The sequence below is a fragment of the Spermophilus citellus genome (genome assembly GCF_964194105.1).
Source record: "Spermophilus citellus genome assembly, chromosome: 3".
Lineage (NCBI taxonomy): Eukaryota > Metazoa > Chordata > Mammalia > Rodentia > Sciuridae > Spermophilus > Spermophilus citellus.
Window position 1 is genome coordinate 225,940,617 of NC_138184.1, and position 9,967 is coordinate 225,950,583.

At 47.4% G+C, this 9,967-nt stretch overlaps 1 protein-coding gene across 1 annotated transcript; it reads right to left on the bottom strand.

Annotated features, from left to right (window-relative positions):
- Positions 1 to 2,321: 2,321 nt before the first annotated feature.
- On the bottom strand, positions 2,322 to 8,746 carry LOC308644774 (GTPase IMAP family member 5-like). The gene is made up of 4 exons (XM_081286450.1): positions 8,651 to 8,746; positions 6,938 to 7,030; positions 4,613 to 4,661; positions 2,322 to 4,074 (listed from the first exon to the last, which is right to left on the bottom strand). Exons 2-4 carry the CDS (start codon positions 6,980 to 6,982, stop codon positions 3,233 to 3,235), a joined length of 936 nt encoding a protein of 311 aa, XP_081142576.1. The 5' UTR covers positions 6,983 to 7,030; positions 8,651 to 8,746; the 3' UTR covers positions 2,322 to 3,232.
- Between the last annotated feature and the right edge of the window lie 1,221 nt (positions 8,747 to 9,967).

Sequence of the window (9,967 nt, forward strand, 5' to 3'; positions counted from 1 at the left end):
TTCACAATCATATCCCGACCACATTACCAGCTGCAAAAGTTGATGACTTGTCACCTCTCTGCACCCCTGAGTGAGGAGACGATGAGGGCAGTCTGCAGAACAAACCAGGGGGTTCTGAAGATGTGGAAGGGGCTGGAGAAAGGGGGCAGGAGCAGGGAGTAGAGTGAAGGATCACAGCAGCGGGATGGAGCTCACCAGGAAAAGTAGTTCACAGCAGGAAATACAGGCACTGGAATATCCCAGAGCAGGGGCTGTGATGGACCAGAGAGAAAGTATCTTGGGCTCAGTGGGCTATATGGTAGATATTACAACTACTCAAGTGTCCTTATATTCAAAATCCACTGTGAACAAGAGGCTGCATCCCATAAAACCAATGAACACTGAATTTTGAACTTCATGTAATTTTCATGTATGAAGAACAAGCAGTATTCTTCTGATTTCTTCAACCGTTTAAAAATGTAGTTGGATGTGATGTCACACACCTGTAATCCCAGCTACTCGGGAGACTGAGGCAGGAGAATTGTAAGTTCAAGGCCATGCTGGGCAATAGTGATACCCTGTCTCAAAAAAAGGGGGAAGGGGAGGGTTCTGGGGATGTAGCTCAGTGGTAGAGCACTTGCCTAGTATGCTCAAGGGCCTGCGTTAGATCCCCAGCAGATTAAAATGCCAAAGCACTTCTTATATTACAACTGCACAAAGAGGCAGTGGCCCTGGTTTGGCCCAGGGCCTGCCTTGTCATAGAGTAAATTTCCCAATATTGCCTGGGATGCATGGGTACATGGCATCTTTAACTTCAAATCAGTAAATCCTGGACAACTGTGTGATGCCTGTGGGGATTTGGGGAAAGGGTGGATCCACATTTCAGTGGTAGTAAGGAGCAGGCAGACACTGGGGTGCAATACAAGCAGAAGGTGGAATTCAGTGGAAACAGGGAAACCGATGAAACCGTGTGGTCGGATATATAAGATGACAGGGATTATATTTAGAGGAAAAGTTTCCCTAGAGGTAGTCAGGACCTGGGCTGTACCACTAGCAACAGGGATAGAGAGCAGGAGGTATGGGAGACTCTGAGGGTGGGGTCAATGCAAGATGGTCACTGACAGCATTAGGGGATGAACCAGGATCTGTCTTGGCAACCCCTGAAATGCAGCTCCAGCTGCAGCAGTGCCCTTTGGAGTAACAATGGGTTGAGGAGAAGAAGGTGAAGACTTTGGATCTGGATATGCTGAGGGCTTTGGTCCAATAGACAATGGATGGTCTCATCCTCCCTCCAGGGAAGGCAGTCTGGTTCCAAGAAAATATCAGAGAGTGGGGCTTCAGGAGGTTGGCCCACCTCCATGTGTGTGGATGGCTCATTCCCAGGCTTCCCAGTCAAGACTCAGCCCACCACTTTCCCCTGAGCAGTGTTGCCTGGTCCCCAGCTGACATGCCCCTTGTGAACTTCCAGGGGACCAGACCGTGTATTAACCCAGGGCATCTGCAGGAGGAGTGAGGCTTTCCCTCGCCCTTCCTCCCACAGGAATGTTTGCTACACAGATTCCTTGGAGCATGCAGATGTGAGCTCTGTTCTCTCAGATTTCCCTCTAACTGGTGAAGAAGCACAGAGGAGCACTGCCTAGAAATAGTATTTCCTCTGCTCCCATTTGTCAAAATAATCCAACTAGAAGTGTTTTGCTAATTTCCTAATTCTAAGAACAAGAAAAAACAAACCTTTTCATTTACTCTGGATGCCACTTCCTCAAAGGAAGCAAGAGAACAGGGAAATTCTGACAGATTTCAAGGATAAAAAAGGAATGTGGAGAATCTTCATCAGTCCAAATGCTTTTAAGTGCAGGTGAAAAAAGACCTGAAACCCAAATAGCTTGCCCTATTAGGAAATGTGTTGGTTAACATAACTGGAAAAGCAGAGATAGAGTAGGCTTCCAGGGTGGAGGACCCAGGGTCTGGGTTTTATTCCATCTCTCTGTTCTACTTGGAAGCATTGTCTTCAAGTCTGAGTTAGTAGCAAGATGGCTATTGCAATGCCAGGACCACAACCAGACCCAACTAGGTCAAAAGGAAGAAGAGAGACTGGTTCTTGCTATGGTTCTCCCCTGGGAAGGAAAAACCTCTTGCTCCACCTACCAAGACTTTTACTCACTTCTCATTGGTTGGCATGGTGTCGCATGAGCATTTCTGAACCAATCATTGTCAAAGAGAATGGCATTGTATGTACCTATGTGTATGTATCTATGTATTTAGTTGATGATAGTTTTTTTAAACATTTTCCACATTTTATTGTTATATTATAGTTGTACATATTGAGGGGATTTGTTGTTACATATTCATATTGCACACAATATATCAACACTCAAAAAATAAATATTTGCCTAAATTTTTAAAAACAGGACTCCCGATGAAAACTACAAAACACTGGTGAAAGAAAGAAAGGAGATATTTCATAGATTGAAAGAATCTACTGGTTAAAGGTGTTGACTCTTGTCAAATTGATATAAAAATTTGGTAAACAATTCTTATCAAAATCCTAGCAAAAATTTTATAAATAAGATTACTTGGGAATTTATATGGAAATACACAAAAAAAATATTCCTTAAAATCCCCAGCATTTTCCCCCTTCTTCCCTTCCTCCTATCTCTAGGTCCCTTTCCTCTACTGATCTCCCCTTGATTTTTAGGACATCCATCCTAACCTTTCTTTTTCTCTTTCTAACTTCCACATATGAGAGAAAACAAATGACCCTTGACCTTCTGAGTTTGACCTGTTATAGATGGTTTCTAGTTACATCTATTTTCCTACAAGTACCATCATTTCGTTTTTCTTAATGGTGGAATAAAACTCTTTTATGTGTATATACCATATTTTCTTTACCCACTCATCCATTGATGGATACCTACCTAGGAAGTTTCCATAGTTTTGCTATTGTGACTTGTGCTGCTATAAACATAGATATGCATGTGTCATTGTAGTAAGATGACTTTAATTTTTCAGGATAAATACCAACGACCTGCAGGATAAACACCATACGACCACCTGGGTTGTATTTAGACAAAACATCCCTGGAACTGAGGACGGAGTTCTGAACCAACCCGGAAGTCTGTTAAGAAAGAAGGGGAAATGGAGCTGCCTAGACCTGCAGCCCTCGACAGACCAGGGGGGCCTCTTTCTGATGGAGGATACTTAGAGCAGTGGCTGCGGTAATTGATATATTTTGAAATCCCTAAAACACAAAGCATCAGACCTGATAATATATGATCAGCGCAATAACAGTAAGAATTAAGCTGCACCAGATAATAATGGCACAAATTTCAAAAAAAGTGCACTTTTCGGCTCTGCGGATCGCCTTGACCCGGCAGTTCCTCTCCTCCTTCCGCAGCGCCTGCTTCTGCCTGTCCACCTGCGCCCTCACCTCGGCCAGGTAGTGCGCATAGGCTTCCGGGCCGCCGGCGCCCCCGCCTGGCTGCAGCCGCGGCGCGGGGAGGAAGAGGTGGTCGCCCAGGTAGGAGCGCTCGCGCTCCAGCTGCTCCACCACCGCCATGAGCTCGGCCAGCTGCGCGCGCTGCTGCTCGCCCGCCGCGCGGTTGTTGAAGGCGCAGTACCTCCGGCCGCACTCCGCCAGCAGCCGGCGCAGGCCGAGGTTGTCCGTGTTGACCACGTAATGGTCCAGGGACTCGTCGCCCAAGTCTTCCCGGTGGGTGAAGAGCACGATCGTGTGCCTCATGGCCTGGGTCCCAAACACCTCCTTCACCCTCCTCACTGCCACCGCGTCCTGGGCCGTGAAGCGCCCCAGCTGGGTGACCAGGAGCAGCACGTGGGGCCCTGGGGCAGACAGCAGGTAGCAGTCTGCGATGTCCTTGTACATCTCCTGCGAGTGGGCCTTGGCCTCAAAGATGGAGGGCGTGTCGACCACCAGGATGTCCCTCCCATTCCACGTGCCCCTCTCCCCCTGGCAGGCCTTGGTCACCGACTGGGCGGCCAGCCTGGACTCAAAGGCTGGCCGGCAGAGGATGCTGTTTCCTGTGGCGCTTTTCCCGCTGCCTGTTCTGCCCACCAGGAGGATCCTCAGCAGCAGTGCTTCTGGGAGGAAGCCATCACGAAAAGTTAATATGTAAGAAATACTTTGTCAAGAGGAGGAGGAAAACCAGAAGGGCAAGACCCAGAGGAACGCTCACCCTAAGCCAATTAGGAGGCCATCTGTTCCCATCACCTCAACCCACGTGTAGTGAAAAAAGGAGACTGGCACAAAAATCGTGGAATCAGTGAACCGAGCTGGTCGGAGTCCCAGACATTATTTCTTTGGAAACTGCTACATTTTGCCACCCTTTCCAGGGCCTTCCCTGTGCTCAGGCCTGAGGCCCCCAGACTCTCTCAGGAGGCCCTGAGCTATTCATCCTTCACTTCTGCTCCTCCCCTCCCTGCCTGGGCTCTGTTTTACAAGAGGCAGGGGAAGCTTGCCCTTGCTAAGGAGACTATGCAAGCTAATAGCCTAATAGTTCAATGCCCTGGGAAACGCCTTTGCTCCTGTTGGGGTGAACACAGTCTTGTGCCTGGGGAGGCTCGCCCCCAGCTCTGTTGAGAAAAGCTCCACCCCGAGCTCCACCTGCTGCCTCCTTACCTGTGGGGGAGGCACCTTCTCTGTCCTTCCAGAGCCCTTCTGCTTTTTCCTAGAGAGGAAAACAGACAGGGATGGCTCATGCTGGAGTTGGATGTAACATCTGACAGAAAACATCACATTTTATTGATGGGGACATGGAGGCAAAAAACAAAATCAAAACTTGCTGAGGTCACACACTATTTAACAGATGCACTGACACTAAAACCTGCTGGCCCCAACAGGCAAGCACAGGCATGTCCTCTTCCTGTGGCCCATCTTTAGTGAGAGTGGCCAAAAAAAAAAAAAAAAAAAAAGACCAAACAGAAGACCAAGTCAGTCAGGCGTTTTCTACTGAGCATGCAGCTGTCTGGGGGCCTGGTCTGCCTTTAGGGTCTCAGTCCTGCCACCCAAACTGAAGTTTGTCTGGCTGTTGTCCCCACTCAAGAAACTCATAAAAACAATTCTTTTCCGTTTCCATGGTGATGTAGCACATAGGGTGACTGCTTCCCTGATTTGCCCAGGACTGAGCAGAGTCCTCATCAAAGGTCTCTTTGTGCTGAAACTGGGGAAATTCCAGGCAAACCAGGAGGAGTTGTCCATCCAAGAAGTGGAGACTGTGGGGGTCCAAGTTGGGGGGAGGAATAGGGGGCATGTTTAGCATCGGAGGGAAAAGCTGGTGTATCAGCTCAGATCAGAGCTCCTGCCCTCAGCACAGTCTCGGACCAGCAGCTGCCTCAGAGGTGTCTCTCCTCAAGCCCCCTCGCCTTCTTCCCGGTCCCTCAGACCCTTTCTCTTGATGCTTCCTCTCCCACCCCCATCTCCTACTCCTGCACTCAGGAGGTCCATCCAGGCTGCATGGAAGAATGAGTTCTCGGGTTCACTGCACAACCTACCAAAGTGCTCTCAGGACCTTGTTGATGCAAGACTTTCAGGTGTTTCCTTGTAACAGGTTTAAGAAGTTATTGCTCAAAATGAGCACCTAATTGCAGAATCTCAGGCTCTGTCATGGGTCAATTGGGGAAAAAAAAAAAAAGACTTTTTGGAATAAATGAGTTTTCCTGGAGCTCTATGGGAATCACACCATAGAAGATTCCATCAAGCCCCTCTGCATAAGAAATTATGCAGCGATCACCTTGACAGGAAACAAAAATTAGTAAATCAATTTGGAATCATTTTAACTTAAATACTAAATGTCAAACTTTAGCTTCTATCAGATACCTCGCAACTTCTTTGTAACTCCTCTGAGGATAGAGAGTAGAGAAATGATAGCAACTTTCTGCCCTTGGCCTCTCTGTTCTTCACTTAGTCCCGTGGAAACTGCTAGTTGGGATACACAATTCAGGTCTGAGTTACCCAAGCTGAGGAGCCACAGTCTGATCACATGACTCAGGCCTGCTCTGACATCCAAGCATGTGCCAGCCTTTTGGGTGGAGTGTTTTCTGTCCCCTGCAGTCCAGGAGACTTTGAAACTGAGCGTGAAGGTCATCTGTGTTAGTTTGGCCCAGGCTGTGGCACAGGTGATCTGGTCAGTCATGAATGTAGGTGTTGCTGTGAGGGTGTGGTACAGATGTGACATTCAGCCTCCGGGACAGGGTAGAAAACTTAGTTGGGAAACTGAGGTTTCCCAGGGAAGGAACTCTGTATCCAGACTGCAGTGCCAGCTCCTGCCTGGGTCCAGCCTGCCAGCCTACCTACAGCCTTAGACTTTACCAACCCCCACAGTCACAGGAGCCAGTTCCTGGAACTAAATCTCTGAATACATGTATCTTGTTGGTTCTGTTTCCCTGGAGAAGCTGAAGGATCATCAAAGCTAAATCTCTCTGGAAGCCCAGAGACAAAGCAAACCTGAACACAATTCTCAGCTTCCACTGGTTCTTTTTGAGACAGGAAAGGGTAATGTATTGTGAAGATGCAACTTCAGTGAGGGAGGGCAAGCAAAGAAAACAGTACTTCATAGGTGTCAGCTCATCTGCAATGCTGATGGTATGAAATCAAGACACTGCCCCACCACCACGCTGCCCCTGGATCCCCTTGAAGATGGTCTCCAGGGGAGCAGTCAGGCAGGCTCCAGGGCATGAGAGGAAAGAGAAGACCATGTGGAGTAAGCTGCAGGAAGAGGGTGGAGGAAGGTTGGGGCTGAGAGTCCTAAACTCAGGAAGTTCTAAGGGACCTTGGTCTTGGGCTCTTCTCCACCCCTAACTGGGAAAACCAAGACTTCCCAGACTGCAGACAGCAGAGCTCCAAAGAGTGACAGTAGATTCTTCACTGTGGTTCCCAGGCTCAAGGAGGGGTAGCCCTGTGCCCACTGCTCCTGGGTCCCTCTGGGTGTCAAGCAGAGCTACTTACGTAATTCACATGACATGTTTGGTCAAGTGACTGGTAGCAGGCCATTTCCTCCAAAGGTGAGAAACTTCTGTCACTGCTCTCCCAGCATCCAGCCTGTGCAGAAAGAGAAGTAAAAACAGGTGTAAAGACGTCCAAGTTTTTCTCCTTTCCTCATTTGTTTGTTTGTTTTTAAGGCTTCCCCCCCCACGCTCCGGTCACAGTGTTGCTTCTGGGGTCGGAACTGCCACACCTCCAGCCAATGTGACTGTCACCATTTCCTCACTGCACTCTTCCCCAACTATGTCCCCTACAGAGAATCGTGCCCAGGACACTGCCAGCCTGGATATCCCTATCACCCACAGCAGCATTCTTGGCCAGTCATCAGCCTGTTCACTCATTTTCTCCTCAGTCCTTTGATTCATTCATTTGAAACTGTTGTTCTTAAACACCCCTCCTGAGCAGACATTTCTTGCCCTGGGAGGATGGTCAGATGAGTTTGAAGGACAGCTCCCACCCCAGTCTGGGATAGAATCCCCTGAGCTAGCTGGGGGGAGGAAGATCCCTGGGCCCCTCAGGAAGCCGCTCCTCCTGCAGCTTCTCCAGTGCCCAGGCCTGGAAGAACCTTGGTGGGGATGGACATGGTGGGGATTGCCTTTGGGGGGAAACGGTGACATGGTCTTAAGCTGGTAGATTGGATCTTACTCTCATTTTTCAAAAGTAATAATAATAATACTCTCCCCCATTTCCCTCACTGGAGTCTCCTGAAGACAAACAGCACCCTGGTTAGGGAAACACAATGTGCAGACATGTGCAGGGCTGAGTCAGGGCAACTCTCAGGAACAAAGCCCTTGCTGCTTTCAACTTCATCCTGAAGAGTTGTTTTAACTAATTACCATTTTTATTTATTTATTTTTGGTACCTGGGATTGTACTCAGGGTCACTCAACCACTGAGCTATACCTCTAGCCCAGCCCTATTTTGTATTTTATCTAGAGACAGGGTCTCACTGAGTTGCTTAGCACCTCACTTTTGCTGAGGCTGGCAGGGAATTCACAATCCTCCTGCCTCAGCCTCCAGAAGTGCTGGGATTACAGCCGTGCACCATGGTGCCTGGCAAATTGTATTTTTTATCAGAAAATAAAGCAAATGCTTCATGTGAGCAGGTCACTTGAATCATACTCTTAAAATGTTTCTCCCTCTTTAGAATGGAAATTATTTCTATGTATTTATCAATAACAAGAAAAATAATTAGAAAGAAGTAAGATTACAATCAAAAGATGAATTTCCAGCCTGTTCTTCAAAGACTGAAAATGACATGTGTGAGCAGGGTGGATGAGGGGTCAATTCTTCCCTCGCCCACATGTGCACCTAGATAGGGCCTCAGCAGCCACCGTGTGCACACCTGAAAATGCTTTTGCACAAACACAAGAAGTAAGTTCATTAGTATTAAAATAGCACCACTGTCTGAGCTCACTCCCTTCAAAATTTTAGGTTCTGAAAAACATAACCTCAGTAATATTTGCAGCTTTCACCTATTTGGGATACTGGGGTATATAATTCTTTTTTTTAAGCATGTATAATTCTTGATCCTTATTTGGAATAAAGAAAAGATTTAGAAAGATCAAGTGCCTTGTCCAGGTTGGCACGTATTGTTACTGGTAGGATGAAGGGAGAGAAAGAGAGGGGACACAGCAGGTGGGGTGGGCACTCAAGGAGATCAAAGCAAGCTCCTTACCTGGCCGATGTGACAAGTGCAGGTAGGGTCTTGCAAGGCCTGCAGAGTTCTTGGAGCAATCCCCTTCCTCTCCTAGGCAGCCTCTCTCATTGTTTTCTCGTCAATTCATAAAAACACAAGAGCAGTAAGAGATGAAAACTGGCTCACAAAGTCTTACTACCAGAGAGAGAAGAATCGTGTTAAAAAAAAAAAAAAGTGATATATGGGTGTGACCACTGGAAGAGAGCACTTTTTTTTTAAAATAACAGTTTCATTTCCTTTCTCCACCACATCTCTGCAAGGCTTTTCTCCAAACAGGTTCTCTGCAGAATTAAGCCAGGAGACAATGTGCCTCTCCCAGGATTATCTTTTTTTTTTTTTCAAGTACTGGGGATTGAACTCAAGGCCTTGTGCATGCTAGGCAAGTGCTGTCCCACGAGCTACATCCCCAGTCCTTAGTATTTTATTTTGAGACAGAGTGTCACTGAGTTGTCCTGGCTGGCCCCAAACTTGCAATGCTTCCACCTTGGCCTGCTGAGTTTGTTTCTTACATGAAATTCTGGTTAGCAGAAAAGTTTCGACCCCAGGCAGCTCTTCAAGTAGCCTACATGAGGGTTAGACACTTAGCTTGAGACATTCTATGGCTCCCTCTTATTTCTCTGCAAAATGTCATGCCCTCAGTTTACCCCCACTACAAGGCTCAGCAGAGTTCCCTGCCCAGGCAGACTTCATTTCCACAAGCACCAGGGAGATAACCAGTCCCATCCATGATGTGCTAAGCAAAGTGACAGGCACCCAACCAGAGTGGCTGATACCACTGTCTTTGTACACTGTCTGCTGGGAGCTCTGTGTGTGGGCTGAGCTGAGGGACCTCTGGAGACTTTCTCAGGGGATTAGGGCAGAGCTTGACCAGTTAGATACCTGCATGTTTGAGTTCAGATTAATTTTTTCACAAACACACAAAAAAACTATAAGCAGGAAAATGGGATACACTTAACTCTTGGATCCCAGCTCAGTTCAGAGAGGAGGGCAGTTATAATGCAGATAACACACAAAACACATTTTGCAAAGAAAGCCAGGCTGGACTTCCTGGCCTTCCATATCAGATGGTTATTTAAACTTCTCAGATAATAGCTATTTCACAGAATGAGCTGGATGCACACCCACCTGAGAGCAGAAAGAAAGTCAAGCATTTAACCTGCAGAAGATGTTATCTTCTTGCTATTTAAAATGCTCTTATATCTCATTTTTGCCAGGGTGGTGGAGTGAGGGGAACAGAAGGCCAAAGATGATCTCTGCTAAAACAAAAACAATGATTTTGGTAGACATTTATTAGCT

Excerpts from the sequence above, each read along its gene's own strand:
- LOC308644774 (XM_081286450.1), bottom strand. The coding sequence starts at position 6,982 with ATGGCCTGCTACCAGTCACTTGACCAAACATGTCATGTGAATTAC. Across the intron at positions 4,662-6,937 it reads AAACATGTCATGTGAATTAC|GAAAAAGCAGAAGGGCTCTG; the intron begins GTAAGTAGCTCT and ends TTTCCTCTCTAG. Across the intron at positions 4,075-4,612 it reads AGAAGGTGCCTCCCCCACAG|AAGCACTGCTGCTGAGGATC; the intron begins GTAAGGAGGCAG and ends GCTTCCTCCCAG.